Source organism: Leptinotarsa decemlineata, unplaced genomic scaffold (genome assembly GCF_025532065.1).
Source record: "Leptinotarsa decemlineata unplaced genomic scaffold, Ldec_3_MD MMD2_tig00078346_RagTag_RagTag, whole genome shotgun sequence".
Classification (NCBI taxonomy): domain Eukaryota; kingdom Metazoa; phylum Arthropoda; class Insecta; order Coleoptera; family Chrysomelidae; genus Leptinotarsa; species Leptinotarsa decemlineata.
Genome location: NW_027412724.1, coordinates 252,626 through 278,659, shown reverse-complemented (window position 1 = coordinate 278,659; position 26,034 = coordinate 252,626). Strand labels below are relative to the sequence as shown.

Sequence of the window (26,034 nt, the reverse complement as noted above, 5' to 3'; positions counted from 1 at the left end):
CTTTGATCTTCAACAAATTCTGCGTTTCTCTTCATTAATTTAATAGTCTCCCAGTTATTCATTAGTACTTTGATGAAATAATTATCCGTCATTTGTAAACACCAACGCTACTCAAATTAGACATACTCATTCACTACTCTAACTTACCCAAAGTGGTAGAACGACTATGGTCTAACTCAGCTAATATTCTGTTATCTTGTTCTATTTTAGCCATAATTCGTTCTATTTCTGTACCTTTATTGCCCCAAGACTGTCCTCCGATGTTGCCTGACATCGGAATACACTGCATATTCGTGCCCATTCGAGACCTCTGCGATGATGCAAGTTCAAGTTGGAGTTCTTCACACCTGGAAATATATTAAAAAGTAAATGACAGACAAAGTGTTTCAGTGTTTCATGATAACATAATTCCAAGAATGTTGGTGAATAACTTTTTTAAATCCATACTGTGTCGAAAGGCTGTATGACTGAACCCACTCAGTGTCACTTACAGAACCTCCGAGATAATGGAGCCCTTCTATTGTGTAAAACCTAATAAAATGATTCAGGATTTTGCCGTGATGGACAACAGGGCTTCTTCGACCCCAATTGTCCGCCCTGTAACATATATAACGAGCAAGAGTTCATGCATTCTTCAACTCTCGATGCTATTGACAAATCTAGAAGGCTAGGGGATACAGGCAGGAAGCTTTGGGAGCAGCTTGATGAGCAGAATTTTCATTAGGAGAGGAAACAAACTTCCCCTGAGCGGATCAGCAATCGCTCAAACGATGATTCGCCCAAACCAGAAGCGGAAAAGCCCTTCAATGTATCGTCATGAATAGCTGACTTACAAATGCCCTCAAATGTGAAGGGTGCATTGAGTTGGAAATTCTGCACGTTGAACCCTCGACAACCTAATATCTATCAATCGATCTCTTCAGTATACCATTATGACTGCCATAGAGCATATTTCTGGAGATAATCCACAGGTACAATTCCAGAGATGTACATTTTGGCCTGGATAGTTACAGGTAACCTGAGAGAGCTGGTGGCCTGAGGGGGCTGGTGCAGTTAGTACATCATGGAGGACACTTTCCTAAAATGCGTTAAAGAAGTTCTTTCAAAGACACACATTCGGTGTCGCTTATCTACCTGACGAAGATATTCACAAACTGTCCACCGATAAAATTCTCACTAGATTGAGAAAATGATACCATGGTCTGTCAACTTTGCTGTAGATTATTCTATAGAGAAAATGCAGACTCTGGTAGTAGAAAACATATTCTATGCTTGCCCATCGCGAATTGGATCAGGACTTCAGTGATTGACAGAGTTCCCTCTTGCTAGCCACATTAAGTAATCGGTTTCCTTGAGAAGCAGGATATATTTAGTGGAGTTTGAATAAGCAAATGCACTTTTTGTAGGACAATTTGATAGGTAACAGGGGTGTCAGTGAAATCTCTTTTTTTTTTAATTTCAACTTGTTTCGTCGCTATTATTATTTTTGTACCATTTGCAATGGAACATCATATCCGTCCCCGGATGGTAGACGTATCAAACGAGTAATTCAGATATTGGCCACCGATGGGGCATGCTACGCGGCCCTAATAGACATTCCAGAAAAAGCAGAGACACGATATCACTCGGCAATGACCAACCGATTTTTTATCTTAGGTGTGTTGAGCTTGATGCTTCACTATATCATTCCAACAAAGTAACCCAAACAAAAATAGATACGTGATCAAAGCATAATCACCAAGCACATTTGCTTCTATTTGGTAAAATAGACATCCTCACGCTGGACAATCAGACAGTCGGCTGGCGGAATTCATTGGAATTCAGATACGTTTTAATGTCTGTGTTGTCAAGTAATGATACGTCTGAGAAAACTGCTAATTTGTGTTCCTACTATACCCAACCGCATATTAAAAAAAGTGTTTTGGAGCACTCCATTGCTTAGATGGACAGAGTATAGGTGGGCCAAGGTCACCTATAACCGAGTAAACTAGACAAAAGCGTTTCATAATAGATATATTACCAGGATGTCTGTAGCAAAAAGAACAATCCTCTGGGTTGGCGATTTCTGCCATTTCAGGATTCCTTTTGAAGCAGAACGAGGTGAGCCATTACCCCGTTTACGCTCGCCAAAACTACTTCAAGTCTAACATCGCCATGAGGTCCAAATAGTTCATTCCTACTCTTCCATTTCTTTCCGAAATTCTGCCGCAACAGATGTAAGTAAGTTGAAAATATTTGAAAGAGACATGACATATTTGAAGACATGAAAGAGATAAAGAGCTGGTAGGACTAGTAGCTTTCATTAAACGTTCAAATGCTGACTAGAAACAATCTAATGATAATGATAATATTGTTGATGGAGTCTATTTATGATTAAAATTAGGTTACAATGGCAATACATTTTATGAATTATAGGATTTACACATAGTATCCTTCTATAATGCGACATATATTTAAAAAAGTTTTAATCTGTTTATCACCAATTTTTCTGCTACAACATATACAACAATCATATTTTATATAGATAAAATCTTAGTGATCAGGTACTTTAATATTCACTTCATATTTCGATTTAAACGAGGTATAGTTCAAGTAAACGATATAGTGCAACCTACCTTCCAACAGCTCCCCTTCAATAATATAGACAGGTATCTAACTAATTTCGTTATTCAATAATCATTTATGATTATATAATAATCACAATAACTATAATATATAATAAAAATATATATATATATATAATATATATATATATATATATATATATATATATATATATATATATATATACATAATAAATATTTTGTTTATATAGGTGAGTGGAAAAGTAGGGATTCAAATAACAGGGTGATAATTGAAAATACTTCTGAATACTACTTACTCACACACATATACAATCGATCGCTTCAAAAACACTCTTCGAAAACTTCTAATAATTCCTCTTCCATATTCTCTGTTTCGCTATCACTATTAAATCAATAATGAGATTATTTCTACCAATAATATGGAGTGTCCAATCTTCATATAGTATTTTTCAACTAAAATTACCTTTTTGATCCTTTCCCTGCCAGTCTTCTTCGGTAATATTAGATACTTCTTCTTTAACTAGATATATCACCTTCTTATCAAATTTTGGAAAATTATTTTTACGCCTAATGCTCTGTTTCAATTTTCCCCAAATCAACTCAATGGGATTGAAAACACAAAAATAGGGGGAAAGTCTCAGTACGGTGTGGCCATACTTTTCAGCATTATTCTCAAGGACATACACTTTTCCAAATGTTTTCGTCTGTTAAACTTCAAGTAGTTGGTTTTTGATATAGTTATCTTCAAAATACAAATTGTTATCCTTGAAAAATCTTTGTATTTCATCTTTCCTCGGCTTTTCATTCGGTACTTTGATGAGCTGTCGCGAATGATAGGAAGCGTTGTCAAGGAACATTACACCAATCGCATTCAAATTTGGGATCAATGTGTTTTCAAACCATTCCTCGAAAATATTAGCTTCCATGTTATGATGGTCAACATTGCAGTCCTCAAGTTTTTTTCACATAATTTCAAATAATGCGGAACCCATCCTTTACGTTCTCGGCAATATACAATGATTAGTCGCGATCCTTTGTTTGCAGGCATGTTAGGCAAACACTTCTTCGAACTATCAGTCCACCTTTTCGAAACTGTGTGGTGAGTGTCATACCAAGTTCAGTCCAAATAGGAAATTTGCCGTTGTTCTTGTTTATATTTAGTTATTTGTTCTAAGTATTTGTTACGTAATTCCACTATTCTTCTGCTTACCATAACTGCTTGACGTTTGTTTATTATTTTAAATCTAAATCCTAGTTTATAAGTATGTATTCATGATGAAATTTGTGAATGATTGTAACCTGAAGTTGTAGAGGATACTTGATGTGAATTCTATGTGTTCATGTTCCCATCCCCCAAATCCTTTCTTTCCGTGGTCTACCTTTTCTGTGCAAAGTCACCCTGATCGACCCCTGGGTGTGAAAAGTAATATCCTAAAACCCGTTCCCTTGCTTTCGAAAAATTGAGAGAAAAACTAACGTTTAGTTGCTGGCTATTATGGACTATGCGTCCAACGGCCACAAAAAAAAAGTATGTATTCGATTTCTTCCTTATGATTTCAGTTGTAGGAATCTCATTGCTTTCGTAACAGTATATTGTTTTTTAAATGACTTTATTAGATGAACATCTGAAGGTTTTGGTAAACCTGTATCACATCGCGTATTGTCTTCATCAGGTTTGTTTTTGACTATAAACATACTCTCTGTGTTTCAATATTCAAATGCATCCGAATCTTATTCACTAGTATCTCTTTTTCGCATTGTTCACCATCGCTAGTGGAATCACTACATTGTAAAAAGTGCGTTGTTATCACATTCGTTATTACTATTAGTACTTGTCGAAAGACGCCACATTTTAAACAGATAACAAACATTTTAAGTAATTATAACTGCACCAATATCGAATTTCAACACTCAAATCGCGATTAGATCCTGAACTGAACACAACGGCGATAACCATCCTCGCATTCCCGATTTCTATTCGTCACCGTAACATGACTTCAATCATAAAACTCGGCTAGTAAAAATCATCCAATACGAACCGCCATGTCTATAGTCCACGTGGACTAGTTCGCTGCCGGTTCATTTCTATGTATTGGTTTTTTTAACCTTTCAGAGTGCCCGCAACTTTAAAAGTGCACAATATCGTTTACTTCGACTATACGTCCCCATCAAGCATATTTTAAATTACCGTAATAAAGCTAAAAAGTTTCATTAATTCAGACTCAATGTGATCGGCGTCGATCACCGGTAAGTATGTGTACAAGGTCCCGTTGCCACATGTGGCTCACTATTGGAATTTGGACGACCGGTATAAAATCGGCCGTCCACAATCGGTGTGTGTGCAATTAGCCTAATAGAGGAGTGTTGAAGTGTAAATTCTTAGTCATCTGCGCCTCTATGAGTCATGGCCGGTAAGAAAATGAACAAACTCTGATAGAAAATGTTTCGGTCGTTTGGATGTCGTTCGCTTTTAGCGGAATGCTTGGCTTTCTGTTGCATTGGTCCATACACTGTTTAAAGCTTTCAGTTATATCACACACATATTCTTCAATTACCAATTATTACTGAATTCTAATAAAACTTCCTATGAGTGTACTAGTTACACAAACCATAGTTCCATATAGGTAAGTGGATTCCTTATTGAAGGTATTTTGGACTGGTGTCTCGGATTCATTAAAATATCATTTGAAAAAATTAAGTTTTCGATGATAACTGTTGAAGATATTCTTCAAGTAGCTTAAATTTTCATAGAGGGACATTTTGAATATTCTTGGAGGTTTCATGACACGCTGATTAGGAAAATGAAATGTCACTAGCAATCAAGTTTAGATGAAATTTCAACACCACAAAAATGTAGCTTCCTAGGTGATCAAACTTTCAAAAAATGAAACGGTAAAGAGGAAAATAAAGGTATGTATACCATGACTGTCATCCACTTACCTTACTGTTTCCAGGGCTACTTTTTTCTCTAACTCTCTAACTCTCGATTGTCTCACTTCAAGCGTCTCTGGACCACATCCTCTGAGAGACTGCAAAGCTTCTGCATGTTGACGTTCCAGCTCACCTCGTCTAGCTTCTGCCGCTCGGAGTTGCATTTCCAAATCCATGCCCTTCGAGAAAAACGCATTCAATAATTACGAAAAACATTTCCTACGACAATAAATACAAAAAGTAAGATATGACAATTTTTATTAATCTATATATCTTTCTACCCTGTCGACAGGTACTGACTTAAATCAATGTATGCTTTTTTTAAGATTTAATCACTTTGTATCACATGGTTGGAACAAGTGAAAAGGCAAAACAATAAATTTATTTGTATTTTCATCAATATCAAATTATTGAATTTACAAACTGGTCCATCACGTAAAACTTCAGAATATACGTAACGGCTGGTAGAAGTAAAAGAAAGTACCTATTCGAAAAATATATATTTAAATTTTCGAATTTCTCCATCAGATGTTCACTTAATGAATAGAAATCGGAATTCCTGTGACTATCCTAATAAATATCAGGGGAGGCATGTTGAAGAGGATGACGTTCGAAATTTAGGAGGAAATGAAACTCGAAGTGAACACGATGAGAACAATGGAAAAAAACTGAACTTCCGTGTGGTCCAAGAATATAAAAATGTTCGTGACTAAAACTTAGTCTGATTCAGTTTGTTGAAAATGAAGAGATTTTCAGTAACTCAGCTGATACTGCGATTTCCAAAGCTTTTCAGGTAGTTTTTCGTGATATCGCTATGAAATCAATCCTTATGAAGACTTTGACAACCACCAACGCATAAGTTTGAGGAAAAACCTTCAGCAAGATAACAATGAAGAAAGTTGTCCTAACGATACATTTTCTGCACCTTAAGTAAAGTATATTAAAAACAACTTGATTAACAAGTTTAATTTTTGGTTAACAAAATTCAACAAAAAACAACAATCGAAGCACCTGGCACATACTTGAATATCCAATTCTATTAGTCGTGTTCTTTTGCGAAAAAATTTGGAAGGTGGAGTTATCAGGTGGAGAAAGATTCCTTCTGCAGCTCTTATAAAGTAAATGCAGAAAGCTGAAGTTAAACCATCCCATCAGGCACCTATGCAACGTATTCCATTTGGTAGATTCGATGTAAGTTTTTTCAAGACAAAACACAAAACACCACAGGAAAATCCCTAAGGCGCTCTACGACCGGTGCTTGTGCGAAAGTAGCGGTTTACATTGGATTTGAATCGCTGTAGAATAAATTCATTTAGAAAAACGTTCTCAAAAATTTAATTCCGCATAAACGCAGTTCTCCAGATGAAAGAGTGAAGTTCGAGGTGCACTAAGTTGAACCTCAAAACGATGAGCTGCCACAGTCCGTCGCGTATTTCTGATGGATTCAAATGTGCCAAGTCACTTGAACACTTCCCGTGAAAGTTTATATAGAAGAGAGACAAATCCCCAATCTTTTGGGGACTATCAAGGTTGCAAGTGATGTTCGCGTCTCCAATCAGGCGGATGGCTCTTTTCTGAATGGAATCCAGCAGCTTCAGGGTATGCTTAGGGGCGAAACTCCATACATGAGAACAATACTCCAAAGATGGTCTGATAAGAGCTTTATAAAGCATCAAACTTTGTTGGGGTGTGTACAGTTTTCTGGTTCGGAACGGTGTTCCAAGCTTTTGAGAAGCAGCCTTTGCAACTTCAGTGGCATGTTTGTGCCAAGACATATCAGTAAGGGAACGTTCTTTCAGGAAGCTGGAGAGCCATATACGAAAATGATCCAACAAGCCATAGCATTGAAGTTTGGCCAGCAAACCCTCAAGCCACACACGGTCAAAGGCCTTAGGAATACCAAGCGCACCAGCTCTTCATTGTCCATGTTTCTCGATTGCGTTATTCTCAATATGAGCAACATACGATAGAAGGCCGCCTGTTGATCTTCGTTTCCGAAAATCATATTGATGATCGTTCAAGATGTTGAAGCCATCCAAATATTCAAGGCTATGGTTTTTTACGGCTTTTTCTAAGATTTTTTATATCACTGATAGTTATTTGGAAGATTTTTCGTGTCCTTTTTTGGAATAGGCTAAACGCGAGCAATCTTTCAACAAGACGGAAAAAGCCCTTCTTTGCTGAACAGGTTGAAAAATCTGAAAAATACTGGTGCGAGTTCATTTGTGCACTATTTAAGTACGATGACGGGCACTTCATCAGGACCAGACGCCTTGTCGATATTGAGCTGTTACAAAATTCGCCTGACTAGACGTTGTCGAAAAGTAGTTTCCGGCATTGTGGATTCTAGCGTGGGAATAGTTTGAGGTGCCTTTCCCAAAAAATCGACTGTGGAATGGAACGCAAATTGTTCAGCTAGTAGATTTGCTTTTTTCTATGACTGTTGTTGCGATTGAACCATCCGCTTGTGTTAATGGTGGAATTGTGGATGTTTTATAGTTCTGATTGATAGCTTTAGCTACCGACCAGAAGGATCTAGACCCGTTGGGATTGGCAAACAGTTTATCCCTAATTTTCTGATCGTGCAGTTCTTTGCTTTCATTTTTTCTTAGTTTGCAGCTGTTGCTAACATCAACAAACCTAGTTCGGATTTCGGCACTGGGATTTTTGCGCCACTGCCGATAGGCGATATTTTTGGAGGCGACAGCTTGCTCGCAATTTTTATAGAACCAAAGTTTTCCGTTAGAGGTTCATTCCATTGAAAAAGGAATACATGCATCCATGAATGGTAGAATAGCTTCCGTGATATCAAGAGCACAAGTTGATGGATCATTACAGCTGAAACAAACATTTATCCAGACAAAATCTCGGAAATGGTCTTGAGGATCCTCCCACTCAGAAAATCTGTAATGCCAAAATTTGCGCGGCTTAGATTGCTCCCCAACATTTATCGGTAATTCAGTCAACACTGAAAAGAGATTGCGATAAGAAGATTCCAATAGAGACCTTACAATTTCTGGAATGGTTGTTAGCTATAGATCCAGAAGACTTGTATATTCTCCATCAAGGTCAGGAATCCTGGTTGGCTCATTTATAATCTGAGTAAGTCCGCTGCTTATTGCAAAAGCCTCAGCTTCGCGACCTTGTAACTTCATATAATATATGAAAATCAAAAATTTATTTCATTTGGTCGGGACGTCCACCGATAGACCGGTTTCGGAGTACTAGCTCCTCGTCAGTACCGAGAGGATCATATCAGATGGAAGACCGTCTGAAATGACCATGTGAACCTGCAAAGTCATAGGGGCTAGGATAAGGTGTTTTCACCTAATCTTGAGCTTGTCATATGCACCTCTGGAATATATTCATTTATTTTTCTGACTCCCCGCCCCTCCGGAGTATGTGGAGTTGTTTCCGAACTTTGTATGTATGTGGCGCAGTGATACATCCTACTCAGTCAACTGCAGATAGAGCTTGTGACTAGTTGAAAATTATTTTGTTCATTCGGGATACTCATACGGTTCACTTCGTCTGATATGACCCTTCCGGTACTGACGAGGACCTAATACTTTGAAACCGGTCTATCGGTGGTTGTCCCGACCAAATTAAATTAATTTCTGCTTTTCATATATAAGAAGTTACTTGTGACGAATCTTCCAAATGGAAGACGTTGTACAGGTGCCTTATGCTTTTCCTTCAGCTTCCTGCGCGGCATTAGCTGGGTTAGTTGTTGTTTTTCCGTCGTGTATCTGCCACACGTACCGACAAAGTCGTTGGTTTGCATGAGAGACAGGGGTCGGTGTTTTCATCTTATCTTGAGCATGTCATATGCACTTCTCCGAAAATCAAATATATAGAATCAGAAATGCTAGTATCATCAATAGATTGGATTTGTCAGAGCAACATTTGGATGTTGAATACGAGGTAAATGCGAGTATGTAATAGACATACTTATTCAGATAGATTCATTATCGAAACTGTTGAAGGTGGTAAACCAAAATTGCTGATGGTGGGGCAATGTATCTTCGCTGATTTCCAGAGAAGTGATTCAACCTAATCACGACCAACCAGTTCTGAGTAAAGCAACTCTAGAATTGATTGTTTGCGATCTTTACCTCAAAAAAAAAGCTCCAGTAACTTAATTTGGGCAATCACGACGATAATTATTCAAAAAAAATAGAGGGTAATTTCATGCTTGAAAATTGTTATCACACATGAAATTTCTAGTAAAGATATTTGTAAAAACACTATCCGTAAAACTGAATGTAGATAGATATGAATTGAAATCGAACTACCTTGAGCAGCACCTTGAGCAGCACGACATAATAATAACATTAACATTAGCAAAACATGAACTGGTTCTACAATACTCCATTTGCTCCACATACAGGAGGGGTCAGGGACATGTTGGTACGTTCTTTGAAAGACATGTATTCTGGTAACAACAGAATAAAGAGAAGGAATTGTTCAAATGAATTAATTTAATTTATTTTTTCTTTCCAATTTGAAATTGATTAGAATAATTCGCCTTTGCTCAATCTGTTGTTAGCAGGAAACAATATTACCTAGAATGAATTGTTGTGTAAAATTAATTTTGTTCACTTATTTTTTACACAAATCATTAAATTACGTATTATTTATATCCGGTCCTTCAGGTTGATACACTCTTGCTTGAAGGAAACCTGTGTAACAAAACACGTGTCGATGTTTTCATAAAAACATTTATTCTGAAAATCTTTCAGTAAATTATGTCAATTATTAAAATTTACCATTTAATAATAAGTAATATATGGTAATAATGGACAGATTTATCCTGGCCACAGTGTTTTCATACTGTACAGCTATTTACAGGAAATAACGATTTCGAGCTTCTCAACAACAATAGATACGTACTGTGAATGTAAAAATCAGATAGAAGGCTGTCATCCGGCACCAGATAGTCGCGATTGGAATATCAATGAGCTTATAACATTTATCTTCTCACGAAATATCGATCCCATGAGAGGTAGACCTGTCATTCGCCATAGAAACCATCTTATAAATATACATTAACGGTTCAGAAGGGAATTCTTTGGGATGACGATCATAAGAGGGAATAATATATTTTGAGCCGAATTTAAAGCGATTTTCAATTTTCGTGCAGATATTCAACTGAAACTAGAAATCTTGTAAATGATCGTCCGGCCTTGTGGTTCGAACCACCGGTTCACACAGCGGTCGATTGAGTGAATGAAACAAGTTTATAGGCGTTTTATCCTTAAGTTTTGAAAATAATTTATTAATGGTTAATATGGTTCTGACAGCTATTTTTACATTTAAATTTTTGAAAATGCTGCATAACTTAGGTGTCATATCACTGATGTATGGTAAAGAAGAGAGGAGTATAGGAACTGGATGTATTATCAGACTGTAAAGAATTTCTATCCAACTGGTTGTTATTGTTGATTTGAACGTCAATGGTTGACGTACTAAATAAGATCTTCTTAAGTAACGGATCTGGCTAAGAGTTATTGGTAAATAATTGGAAAAATATATTTAGATATTTCAAGTGAAAAGAAGGATCGGAAATCTGTAGAATGCGGTTCTTCATTTGCTTGACCAATTATGTTATCTAACCCTTCTGTAAAAAATGTTTGGCATTGGTCGTTTTGTCAGTGATAGTGCTTATGACCAGGCAATGATAAAATTGAATTTTCAAACAAAAAATGTTTGCATTGAAAATACTTTTTTTATATTTTCAGTGGATTTGTCGATAAGTGAAAGGCAGTACAACAACTTAAAACAAATTCAATTCATTTTCTAAATGAAACAAAATTTCACAAAACGCACTATATTTTACTGTGTGTATCTTCCATCAAAAATCCTTTTTTATGTTCCTTGCCATAACACTATAAATGAAATCACGGTTCTACTTAGATTCTGCATTGCATTTAAATCACCTGTTATGATTAGCTGTGAAAATTTTAATACAATTTGCCATTTCTGTGACATCAATTATTCATCTCTTAATGATATTCGCCGCTGCATTATATCTGTTTTAATTTTCTGAAAATCAGTTTCTAAGCATTAGGTGCCCTATTTGTTGGAAATGAATTCATTATTACTCATTTAATGATGTCTTTGCTACGACATCGAACCCTGTTTGCTGAAGTTATCACTTGTCAATTAACTACCAACTACTCATAAGTTTTCCTCACATAGCAATAAATTTGTTGATGATCGACCCCTAAGTTATTATTAGAAGTTGTGCAGAGTATATGAACAAATTCGAGTAGTGAGTAGGTTTTCATGCGGTTTTATTCAGCTTGCACTGTTTGTTATTTGGGTCACATTTAGTAATTGAAGTTTGCCTCCTTTCCTGTTGACAGATTGATCTGATATTCAGTACACATATTTAGTGTTAATAACAACCCAATTTAATAGATTCTGTATCATTGTAAATTCAAGATGGCCGCAGCTACAAAATGGCGGATAACATATTCCTGATGAAGTGAGTGATTGCTTCATTGGAGAAAATGAACTTTGCTGTTTATCTTCAACTTTTTGTTAAAACATTTGTTAGTATAGATGCACTGTATGTGGAAAATAATAAAGAAATATTATTATTTTTTACCGAGGTATGCGCTGGTCAGGCCCTATCCCCCGAAGCCCCGATACATTCGGGAGGGCACGCCAGCATTATCAACCAACGACCACTCCCCACACCGTAGGGTAAGTGATCATTGAGTCCGAGAATCATGTGCCCTGAGCAAGCGCAGTGAGCCAAGAATAACAGCCTTAAGCGTCTGTGCGGCTAAGATTTCTGCCTTAGTGCGGCAGGCCGGTATGATTTTAAGATTCGAGAGTAGACAGGTCATCATTCCAACAAATACTCCAGTAATCAAAGCAACCATCTTGACAGAGTGGTCTGGATAGAGCCTGCGGAGTTCGAAGAGAAAATCTCGATATTTTATCCGTTTTTCTCCTCTTTCGGACTATATTCGTCTCGCCAGAAGATGAAAACTCCACGACAAATATCGTTTTGCTCTGATGGTCGAGAAGGACTACATCAGGCTTATTAGCTTGTATGAGCCTGAAGGTGGGGAACGAATAGTTCCAATAAATTCGACACTTCTCGTTTCCCACAACGGATTCAATATCCCCCGAAGCGTAGGGCAACACCGGTGTCTCGTCAATACCATAAGAGTGCCGTAGATGGATATAGCCCGAGACCGCATATGCTGGACATGCTGATAGCAAGTGCATTAGGGTCTCGGGCGTCTCGCGGCAGGCCCTGCACCTTGTGTCAGGAACCTCTATACCCATCACGCGACTGCGGTAGACTGAGATGTTGAAGACACCATTCTGGCAAGTCATGATGAACCCAACAGTTTCCGATTTGAGCCCACTCGACCTGAGGAAAGCAAAAGTCAGTCGCTTGGATAAGCCAAGGTCTCCAAAGTTATTGAAAAGAACCCATGAATTGGCTTATCCTTGTGTTTCCGCAGAAGTGAGGTTATCTCTGCGGTTTTTATATGAGCTTTTAGCTGAACGCGTTCCAACTCGGTAACAGAGTTGTGGTCACCTCGTTCAGTGTCGAAAACTATACCTGCTCTCTCATGGTCACAGACCATGCGGAGAAGGGGATCCGAACTCCTGACGACTTTACAGGCTGTATCCAGTATCATTCTGTCGTGTAGACAGAGAGTTTTTCACCTCTTGTGAGTGGCGTTGTTCCACCCCGAGGTAAGTATACGTCTCTCCGGGATCCAAATTGTGTAGGATGCTTTCAGATACAAGCTGCACATCCTCTCCGTAGTCCCGGATCGTCCTCTTTTGAGATGGACCATTGCACATTTGTCTATCCCGAATTTCGTACCGATAACATGCGTATACTCTTCCACCACCCTCAAGGACTGATGGAGATTCTTCTCTCCAGAGGCATAAAGTTTAAGATTATCCATATAAAACAAATTGGTGGCCTTGTGCCTCATGTTTCCGGGGGTGGCAAAGTTATACTCTCGAGTATTTCTGAGTGACAAATAAACCCCTTCTGAAAATGACTCACAAAGGGTCACTTTCAGAAGGGGTTTATTTGTCAACTACCCCAATAAGTCGCGGTCCAATATTGCATATCGAAAAGATTGGTAAACGGCGGGCGCTATAATTGCAGAAATTGTTTGACGTCAGTTTTGTCGAACTCAAATGTACGAAAATGATGTACCGTAAGTTCACATCAACTTTGGAAGAGACGGCGTACATCCTATCTACCCTAAAGCTATACACTTTCCAGCAAAGTTCAATTACGGGACGGCTGAAAGAAGGATGTCACCCTTAATTTTATCATGGGCTTCCACTGTACACAAAATGCAAGCAGCACTGTAGACCACGCAGTTGTGTAATTATGCTCGAAATTGTTTGAAGTAGGTCAAGCATACGTGGCCTAAGTCGAGTGAAGTCTTTGGAAGGTTTATGTATTGAGGAGTTAGATTGCAACAAACTGTCGGAAAGTAAACCTTTTAATACTGATGCACTAATTGAACTAAACAGAATGAGAAGAATTGAGTACTTAACAGATTTAGAAACTAAATAAGTAGAACAAAAATTATGTTCAACGGTTTCATTGGGAAAAAAACATAATAATATGTATTAAAAGCTAAAAATAATTCGGAAGGACCTAGGTAACAGTCATCACACCATTCTCTTCAACAATCTACGGTATTTATCAAAAAAAAAAAAATAATAAAATCGTTGGGCGTAGCGTAACCTGAGTAAATATATGAATATTACAGTTTGTCAAATATAGGAAGAGGTTCAAGAAATCTTTCTCTCTTTTCTCTCTCTCTCTCTCTCTCTCTCTCTCTCTCTCTCTTTCATTATTATTGTCTTCTAATGAACGCAGATCTAGCGGGGGGGCCATAACGGAATTCTTAAACCTCTTCCTATATTTGACAAGCTTTACGTCCAACGATTTTATTATTTTTTTATCTGATCAATACCATAGGTTGCTGAGGAGAGTGGTGTGATGACTGCTACTAGGACCTTCCGGATTATTTTTTGGTTTTTAGTACATTATCTACGTCATTATTAGCTTTTTTTGAAGTGATAACTTCTTATGTTCAATCAGGTTGGAGCCCAGCTCCCTTACCCTTTTAGCTGATTTTTCTCGAAGAAAACAAATAACAAAAATACTATAAAGTACTATCGCAATCTTTTCAATTTTCCACTAAATTTTATAAAGAGTATCTTACATGAAAAAGAGCATCACGACAAAGCTCAGAATGGATAATATAATACGGATAAAATAATAATGCAATAAAAACTTTTTCCTGCTCATCAGAACTATATCAATTTTCTAGAAGCTACTTTTACCAATAAAGTTGTGGTCATTAAACATTGATCTGAAAGGAAAACAAATGTATTAATAATTGAATGTAGATACAAGTCGGTATTGCAATCTTTGGTAATCAAACCAATTAAAAAGTCCCTTGTCAGAGAATGGTGCACATATTCATACCTAATTAAACTCGATAAGGTCAAATTAATGCTTCGACAACTCATTTCCAGTCCTTGGGTTGTTTATAGTTGAAGTAAACCATGTGGAACTAATGTAACGAAGCGTACCCTCGGTGAATGTGACGATGTGATTGAATTTGCATAAATCCTTCGTTAACACCTGTCAATGAAAAAACGAACGAAAACGTTTGACTGGCATAATATACCCATTCGATCAGTTCGATAATATGTTCCTATGATATTTTAAATTTTTTAATAACTTATTTTCATTCAATGTACAATGCTGAAGATGAATTCATAGTTAAGGACTTAAATGAAAATAAAAGACTTAAAACCTTTGTAGTTGTTAGTGATTTTAAGTACAAAGACTTTTTCTATAGTCCCACTCTCTGGCCAAGTGGGGTGAACTATAAAAGGTTTGATTTCAATCGGCATTATGAGAAATATAAAACGAAAAATGTGTTAGCAAATGAGGATGAAAAAAGACCAACTTCTTTTTTAGACACAAAATAGAAAAATTAGAGACAAAAAAAGTGAAAATAGATTTAACAAAAACACTCAATACAATGCATTTTAATGTACAGGGTATTTTTGACAAATCTGGGGATCTGTAAATTATTTTTGAGTTACATAGTGTAGATATTTGCTGCATCTCAGAACATTGGCTCAAATCGGAGGAGATGATGTCATTCAAATTATATGATTTTTCTATTGTAAGTAGCTTCTGCCGTGAAGAATTTCAACATGGTGGAGTTTGTATATTTGTGAGAGCAAACTATGTTCCAAACTGTAAATCAATAACCCATAATCACAATATTGAGAAACACTTTGAAGCTACAGTGATCTCTATAAATCTCCCAGTCAGCAGTAACAAATTATATGTCATCACAGTTTATAGGACACCAAATAGTGACGGCGGGATTTTTATTGAAAAAATGTATGACCTGATGTGTGGTATATACTCATGTTCAAATCAGTACTTAGTATGTGGTGATTTCAATATAAATATATTTACTGAGAATAATATCTCTAGAGAATTGACCAATCTGTTCAATAAATTTAGCATGGAAAACCATATAGAACAAGCCACACGAATCACCGACAAAAGCTCTACCTGTATTGATCTTATGTTTTCAAATATTTCATTGTGTTCAAAATTGGTAAAAGATAACCACATATCGGATCATACATTCCAAATATACCAAATTAGTTTGTATGTGGGAAAAAATGAAAGAACAGAAATACAATATAAACGGGATTACTCTGAAAATAATATGATGAACTTTAAGAAGCTGATCGAAAAAGAACAATGGGCAGATGTTTATTCTTCTTTCACAGTGGATGATAAATTCAGTAACTTTTTCAACGATTTCAAATTCTACTACGATATCTCATTCCCATTTAAAAGAACGCAAATAAAGAAACGCTATAAAGTCTGGTATACCAAAGAACTGAAAGAACTTCATAATATGCTCTGTGATATAACAAACCTTATTAAAAGTGCATCAAATATGACAATTAAAAATAAATTTGATACATTAAAAAAACTATATAAAGAAAAACTAAAGCAAGAAAAGTATAATTACAATGATGAAAGAATAAAAAATGTCTCAAACAGGATGAAAGAAAGTTGGAAAATTATTAACGAATCCAAAAATCATAGTCAAAATCAATCAGTATCAAAGCTCAATTATAATGGAGAATGTGTGACAGATCTGAGGGAAATTTGTAATATATTCAGTAATCACTTCGATGGTTTGCAATATCCCCCATTTGATAATGATAAAATCAAACTAATATCTCATTTCCATCATACATTCTTTCTCTCTCCTACTAATGTATATGAAATTGAGGATTATATTATGAAAACAACCAAGAAAACAGCTGAAGGTATTGATGATATTTCTGGAAAACCGTTGAGATATGTCAGAGAACATATAAAAGAGCCACTAGCTCACTTAATCAATGAAACGTTCGTTACAGGTCAATACCCAACAAATTTGAAAACCTCCAAATCAGTACCTATATAACAAATAAAGGATCCAAATATGACATTAATAATTATAGAAACATCTGCTTACAAAGTCAGTTATCAAAAATTCTCGACTTTCCTTTCAATTGCCGCCTCAACAAATTTTCAGAATATCATAATTTAGTGTTGAACTATCAACACAGATTTAGGTAAAATAAATCAACAGCAGTAGCAGAACTCTGTGACAACATTTATAACTATTTAAACAACAAACAAAACACAATAGCTCTATACTTCGACTTAAGCAGAGCATTTGATACTGTGAGTCATGATACTTTGATAGAAAAATTATATCGAATAGGAGTTCGAGGAGTTGCAGATGACTGCATTACAGCATATTTGAAAGATCGAAAACAGATCGCAGTATTGAATAATAATAAATCAAAAGAAAAAACAATTAATATGGGTGTTCCACAGGGTTCTATAATGGCCCCAGTACTCTTCATCATTTTCATGAATGATATGATTAACTCATGTCCAAGTGCGCAAAATATAATTATGTATGCCGACGATACCAATTTTCTTTTATCAGAAAAATCAATATGTGATATGGTACTTAGAGCCAATACTGCCGCGAATGAATTCTATAACTGACGTACTTACAATGGTCTAGTGGTGAAATTGGAAAAAACATGCTTCATGCAGTTTCTAACGAAAAATCTGAATAGGAATTCTAATTTATCAATAAGAGTAAATCATAGTAGAATTGAGCAGATTGATGTTGCTCGCTTTCTGGGAGTTATATTGGATAATAAAATGACATGGAAAAATCATATAAACGAAACAACCACCAAGCTAAGTAAAATCTGTTTTGTAATAAAACAACTGAAAAATACTGTATCAACTGAAACTCTGAAATTGGCATACTAGGTATGGATTGGTTTAATCAACACTCAGTTATGGCCTAATGTTTTGGGGTAGCTCAAGCTACCTAAATCAGATATTTATAATCCAAAAAAAAATTATCAGAAGTATGATTGGAGTCAAGCCTAACAACACATCTTGTAAATCATTTTATCCAAAGATAGGTATTCTCACAGTGTATTCACTATATATATTTCAAATTACTCTGAATATTAAAACACAAGAGAATACCATTCTTAAAAATAGCAGTTTACACAAGTACGATACAAGAAAATGTGGTAACCTACATCAACCATACTCAAGATTAACCATTGGGCAAAACTCGCACATATACAGGGCTTTTCATGATGAGCGTTTATTAGCCGTTTCTGGCAAACTATTCAACGGATCAACCTGAATATTCCACAGTATGCATAAGTCAATATGACCTACACGCCTAAAATATTTTAGACGAAACGGCGTTGTCGCTTCTACTATAAAGTAGCGGCTTCTTTGATTTTTCAAATGGAACACCCCGTATATAATATCATATTATGATTTACTATCACTTTGTCAATAAACTCATATACTATTTCCCTATACCTATCTATTACCATTTAGAAGATATGAATTAATTTCGATATTTTTTTTACCAAACATGAACTTTTATAAATGCTGATAATCTTGAACTCTCTTGCACTAAAACGATCAAATTTGAAATAGGATGGAGTGATACTATGAGGATCTTCACTCCGAGTCATATTTTCATTTGCCTCATACAGGGTCTTCAAAAAATGCAGATACTTTGATCTCATTAAAAAATGAGTGGAACTCAATTTTTTCAAATGGAACACCCTGTATATTTCAACATTTTTGAGCTCTACATCCAATTTTAGATTAACTTCGATTAGATAATACTATTTCTATTTTGAACCGTTTTCGAGATAAACTGTTTCAAACGGAAATTGACATGGTTTCCTTGTTCATCTCTCATTTTTGTAAAACAGATTTCGTTTGATGTTTCTCAATCAGTCACAGATAATACAATGAAAAGATAATTATTAAAATACTCGTCAACCATCTTCAAACAATAGTTTTATTAACGCTGAAACACGAACTGAAAATAATAAACCCATAAATTAATGAGTTAATTCAATCGTCAGTGTATTTCAGAATATGTATATAAACAAACATGTAATCTCTTCAAAAGATTGTCATGTGTAGCGCTTCTGATCAAATCTGAAGTCAAACTATTGAAAGCAGTTGTAACTCTCGATTTCATATTATCCATTGTTGTTATTGGAGTAGAGTCAACCATATTTTTAATGAAACCCCACACGAAATAATCTAATAGATTGCCATCTGGTATTCTAGGAGGCCAACGAAAAGGTCCATTATTACCAATCCATCTGTCTTCGAAGATTTCGGTTAAAGCTTCGCTGACTGAATGAGAATTATGAAGTGGAGCACCATCCATTTAGTACCATACATGTTCTCTTCCTGGTCTATTATTTAAAATTCTTTGAATTCCATTCCTCAGTGAATCTTCATATTTTGATGCATTCAAATTATCATCATAAAACTCGATATAAAAAAATACAAATACATTGAATTGCCATCTTTCTTGAAAACCCCTTTGGCGGACAACATGGGGATTTTCTGGCACCCAATAAGTACTGTTGTGTCTATTGAAAACTCCATTTTTTGTGAACTTGGCCTCATCTGTCCATATGATATTGTCAAGGAAATGTTCATTCTCTTGAGTCTTGACAAGTAACCATTCAAAGAATTTCACTCTACGAGGTAAATAAGTCTCTTTCAAAAGTTGGACACATTAGAACTTATAGGGATGCCATTTATGCTTATTAAGAATTCGACAAATTGTCACGTAGGGTATACCTATTTCCCTTTCAGCCTCGTGCAGAGAAGCATTTGTAGTCGATTTATCACAGTAGTCGATTTATCACATTATTATTCGGCTTCGGAAGTTGTGGAATTCTTTCATGAAATACTCGGCATGTTCTACTTGCAATTCTATTGCACTCACCATAAATTATTAATAAATTCAAGAAATCTTCATTACTGTAGCCTAATCTTGACATTATTCTATTATACTATCACAATCAGTCAAAACCACCAACGAAAGTCTAACGTTAAATAATTGGTTTATTTATTTTTCCAAAGCACACTATTAAAAAATATTAATGTGTACTGTTGTACGTTATAGTCTATTTCAAAAGAGTGTAGAGTAATAAATCATGAAGTGTCATAAAATTTGCCTGAATTTCGTTGTCGTCCATGGGCGTAGGCAAATCTTAGGATTATTAAACTTAATAATTAAAGTAAATTAAAAATTACAGACATAGATAATAATAAAAGGCCATTTTTGGGAAGTAATTTGGTCTAAAACTAAGTACCTACATGTATTTAGGTAAGTAAAATTTCTTAAAAAAAGATTAAGAATAATTTTAGTGGTTCTTGTAAACTTATTTAATATGCAATTTGGGTTCATATACTTGAGCATGATTTCTCAAAAAAGGGTTAACACTTAGTTTCGAGGTGCCATGTCATTATAATAATCCCTTTTTGACCCTGCCCACCAATCATGCAATACCTATTAAACCCAGGTAATTAAGAAAAAGGGTTTAAATATATTGTAATGGTGTCTTAAACATTCGAGTTATAATAGTAATTGTTACTACACCAATTAAACGTACAGTGATATTGTGATATAGAAATAGTGAAAAAGTTATAAAATGGGGACATTTACTCCAAAGAAAAGAAGTGTAAAAAATTCTCCGCTATCTGTTTGCGAAAAAGTTATAATTTTAAATGTATATGATTGCATAAAACACGATCACCCTAGTTTGTCTGTGCAAGAAAGTGTTGAGCGATGTGCCCGAATGACTGGAATTGGACAGTCCACGAGAAAGAAAGATATCAGGCCAGGTAAGTCCATGCAAGAGAAAATCAGGAAGACCAATAAAAATCTTAGATGAAGACACCAAATGTGACATTCGAAGAAAAGTTCATTCGTTTTATTTTAAAAAGGAAATACCCACTCTTGAAAAAATATTTATCGAGATAAGCCAAGATAACGATATTCCTTTGATATCCAGAAAACTTTTATGGAAAACTTTAAAAAGTATGAATTTTGCCTGGGAAAAGCACAATCGAAAGGCACTATTACTGGAAAGTGATGAAATTGTTTGCTGGAGACGAAAATATTTGACAACTATAAAGCAGTACCGCAGAGAGCAAAAGAAAATTTTTTATCTTGATGAGACGTGGATAAACGAAGGTTATATAGTCAAAAAAATGTGGCAAGATAAAAATATAACAAGTTCTCGCCAAGCTTTCATAGAAGGCCTTTCGACGGGTATTAAAGTGCCTTCGGGAAAAGGAAAGAGGCTTATAATTGCTCACATTGGAAGCGAAGACGGATTTTTAAAAGAAGGTTTGTTAAGCTTTGAGTCGTGCCGGACGGGAGATTATCATGAGGACATGAATTCGGATGTCTTCGAAGACTACTTCGGGGAAATGTTAAAATTTCTTTCAGCTGATTCGGTCGTGGTTATGGATAATGCAAGCTACCATTCAAGGCGCTTAGAGAAGGTACCAACTTCAGCTTGGAGAAAGCAAGAAATTATTAACTGGCTGTCAAATAAAGGTATTCAGTTTGAGACGAATTCAGTAAAGAAGGAACTACTAGCCATAGTAAAACAACATAAATCTCGCTTCATGAAATATGCCGTAGAAGATGTAGCAGAAAAGTATAAAGTAACTGTGCTGCGCCTACCGCCATATCATTGGGAATTAAATCCTATAGAACTTATATGGGCACAAGTTAAAGGATATGTTGCAAGGCACAATACCACATTTAAAATGAAAGATGTCAAGGTATTGTTTGATCCAGCATGTTTTAAAAGAGGAAGATAAAATGTGGGAACTGGACAACTTGGTCGATCAGGTGGTTGACCCTATAATTATAACACCAGGGGATGATGACAGTTCTTCGGATGAAGACTATACTGATGTAGAATAATTTAATTGAATTGTAAATATACTGTAGCGGGATAAGCAATCTGGACAGAGACCAGTGTATCAGTGACAGTGACACTTTTGCTTAGGTTAGGGTTTAGAATTAAGGGTAGTCTGAATAATTATTTTCTCAGAAGGTTCTCGAAAATTGTACCTAGTAATCTCTAGAACATTCAATTAGGGTATAAATAGAGTGTTGTTAAACGTTAAGGGAAGTTCACAGTTTTAGTATTGTTCAAGTGTCAAATTGTAATAACGTATCCAGTAAAGTTCTTGTCGTTTTTGTGAATAAATTGATTTAAAGTCCCCACAAGTGTTTCAATACGTAAAGTTCGTTCGTGTGTGTTTGTGAGTATTTCCCGATTTCGGTTCGTATATATTTTATTGTTACATTTTATATTTTTTTAATAACACTGTTCTGCTGTATTAAATTTTTATTTCCTTTAATATAATTTTTATGAATGCATATTCTTTTGGCAATTATCCCACTAGCGCGCCTCTGGCTCAGTATTTATCCGTCGATAACAATGGACAAATCCCTTAAAACAGGGTGATACCTACCTGCTCTTTATGAAACGACATAATTTCGCAATGCGGACTAGGGAAGTGACAGAATTTATTGACGGATCACCCTGTAGCGCTTTTGAATACTTAATGAGATTTTATTACTCTACACTCTTTTGAAATAGACTATAGAGACCAATACCTCAATGTATACAAATTGTAACTTTTTCTAAGGTAGGTACATACCAATTTCGAATTGACTGATCTGAGACAGTTAAAAAACTAGATCAAAAAGAAATATTACTAAGTATAAAAAAAAAGTTGAATATCCAAAATAAGTGATGAATTCAAAAAAACGAGCAAGAAAACCACGTCAGTTTCTGTTTGAAACAGTTTATCTCGAAAACGGTTCAAAATAGAAATAGTATTATCTGAACAAAGTTGATCTAAAATTGGATGTAGAGCTCAAAAATGTTGAAATATACAGGGTGTTCCATTTAAAAAAATTGAGTTCCACTAATTTTTTCATGAGATCAAAGTATCTGCATTTTTTGAAGACCCTGTATGAGGCAAATGAAAATATGACTTGGAGTGAAGATCCTCATAGTATCACTCCACTCCATTTCAAATTTGATCGTTTTAGTGCAAGAGAGTTCAAAATTATTAGCATTTATAAAAGTTCATGTTTGGTAAAAAAAATATCGAAATTAATTTATATCTTCTAAACAGTAATAGATAGGTATAGGGAAATAGTATATGAATTCGTTGACAAAGTGATAGTGAATCATAATATGATATTATATACGGGGTGTTCCATTTGAAAAATCAAAGAAGCCGCTACTTTATAGTAGAAGCGACAACGCCGCTTCGTTTGAAATATTTTAGGCGTGTAGGTCATATTAATTTATGCATACTGTGAAATTTTCAGATTGATCCGTTAAATAGTTTGTCAGAAACGGCTAATTAACGCTCATCATTAAAAGCCCTGTATAAAGGTATTCTCTGCTATAATAGATTTATAGATTTGTTTAATAGAAAAATTGATCGTGCCGATCTGAGAATTTTCAAAAACTCCCTGTACAAGTATTTAGAATCCAGGGCATTCTACTCGTTAGAGGAATTTCTGGAGACATGAACCAATATGTTGTAATTAGGTATAATTTTATATATGTCTGTATTTTGTTTTTTATACTTCTTCACGTGCTGATTTTTATATGTAGACTAAATTCTAAATTTATATCATATTTTGTGACGATTCCAATAAGTTATACATTCTGTACTCCTTTTTATAATAACTTCAGTGACGAATAAAGTTCTATTCTATTCTATTTCTATTCTATGATATCATCTGTACGAACAGCTGAGACTTTTTGAATTCTAGTCTTAATTAGCTCTAAATGAAGCTAAATAATTAAAATGTTTCACAACAAACAATTATTTCGTGAGGAAATATAAGATTTCGATCAAATGTAACAATTATCAAAAACTTCAAAAAATATATGATACTGTTTCTTCATTAAGAAAAACCTATGACACAACTTTTATAAATTGAAAGGGTATATTTTTAGGAGAGATTAATTTCTGAGAAAAGAAGTTTTTGGCCTTCTACTTCTCCATCCTGATACAAAAAATGTGGGAATATTCTAAAGAAACGAAGGAAGCAATCAATTTCAAAAATTAACTGTACACAAAAATGTGTAGATCAGGCAAAGAAGTAACTTTCAGACACAAACTGACAGAAAAAGCCTTTTCAAAACATATGCATTATAAAGAGATGATATTGATTTCATTTGATTGAAGAAGTTATATTTCTTCGTGACATATCCCAGAGCTCTACTACTCTTATTAATTACATAATCTATATGTTCATCGAAACTGAGTTTGAAGTCAAAAATAACTCCTAAATCTTTGAATGAATGAACTCGTGAAAGCAAGATGTTATTTATGTGATATGAAAATGTGGTGATATTTTTCTTGAATGTTGTTGAATGTAATGCAACAACGTTTGGAGGAATTGAGATATAATTCGTTTGGTTTACAAAATTCAAATGCATTATTTATGTCACTCTGAATTCTCAAGCAATCTGACAAGGACTTTATTCGAAAATAAATTTTCAAATCATCAGCATACATTAAAAACTTGGCATTCTCAAAACATTGATTAATGTTATTAATAGAGTTAAAAAAATAAGGGCCCTAGATGGGACACTTGTGGTATTCTAGAAGGTGTTGGATAAGGTTCAGATGGATAACACTCTATAAAGATATATTGGATTCTGTTTTTTGAATATGGTTCAATCCATTTCTTCGAAGTACAGTATTATGACTAATTTTTCAAAAGCCTTGCTGAAATCGGTAAAAAATAGTGCCAACTTGAATTTTCTTATCCAGATTATCATGTGAAAATTCAGAGTAACAAAACAGATTCAATTCAAGAGGCCGATTTAAAAAAACATGTTGCTCAGGTATAATGATGTTTTAACTAAATGAAGCATGTATTTATAAATTAAGAGTTCAAATAGTTTTGGTATCGTTGATATTTTGCATAGGACGATAATTTTCTACATTATCTTTCCGTCCGTTTTTTAAAATGGATATTACTCTCAGGCCGTCGCCATGGGTGGATTGGGGGCGGAGCCTCCCCTCCCCCGATTTTTCGACTTGGGAAAAAGTTGGGAAAAGTTGGGAAATTTTGAGCCTTGAAGATAAAAAAAATAATAGTGAAAAAATTAATGAAAATTGAAGAAATAAAAATGAGAGAAAAGAAAGAGAGAGGTAATAAGAAAAGGTAAAGAACCGGGAGAAGGTTGGGATTTCCCAACATGCATAACTTGGAGATCCCATACTTTGAAATTCTGAATTGTTTGAAAACTTCAAAAAAGTTCAATTTCTCCCAAGTAAGAGAACAGTCCACAAATTTTGAAATGACAATTTTACAAAATTCCCAACTTTTCGCTGTTTTTTCGACTTGGAAAAGTTGGGAAGTTTCGGGCCGTTAAAATAGAAAAAAAAATAGTAGAAAACAATAAGCACAATATTATTTAAGTGTTGTTTCCTTTCATTTGTATTGAACATGGTGAATGACCAAGGACCTTGGTCCAAAGTAGAATAATTCCCATTATTTTTATAATTACCAAAATTTATTTTTGTTTGTGCATAACCTAACGGGCATAAGCATTCGGCCAATCTTTGGATAGCTAAGTAAGAAAATTAATATATTATAGTAGTAACTAATCCCTCGGCTTTCATTTTTTCGAAAGTTGGGAAATTTTGCTGGTGGGGTTGGGAAAATTTGGATTTCCTCCCCCCTGGTATTTCTTTTCGCTACGGCCCTGATTACTCTTGCTACTTTCCAACTGACAGGAATACATCCAGAACGGAGAGACATATTAAAAACAATTGTTAAAGGTGTAGATATAGTATGAGCACAGTTTTTGCAGAAAATTGCGAGTATTTGATCAGGTCCTGACTTCTTTGATTGACCACTTGTTTATTTTGTGGAAATTCATGTTCTCTACGGATACACTATAAAAACACACTTTTGTCTATATTCACGATAGTTTTATATTTATTGACTAGTTTCGATCATTATACCTATCACAA

General features: G+C 35.1%; 1 protein-coding gene across 15 annotated transcripts in view; it reads right to left on the bottom strand.

Moving 5' to 3' along the window:
• The window catches only part of Rbp (RIMS binding protein), a 143,063-nt gene that overhangs the window by 97,359 nt on the left and 19,670 nt on the right, over positions 1 to 26,034 (bottom strand). For all 15 annotated transcript variants that reach the window (XM_074185675.1, XM_074185673.1, XM_074185674.1 and 12 more), the window contains exons 2-3: positions 5,526 to 5,695; positions 148 to 347 (exon numbers count right to left, since the gene is read on the bottom strand). In XM_074185675.1, coding sequence (XP_074041776.1) covers positions 148 to 347; positions 5,526 to 5,695 — 370 coding nt within the window. The remainder of the gene's footprint in view (positions 1 to 147; positions 348 to 5,525; positions 5,696 to 26,034) is intronic.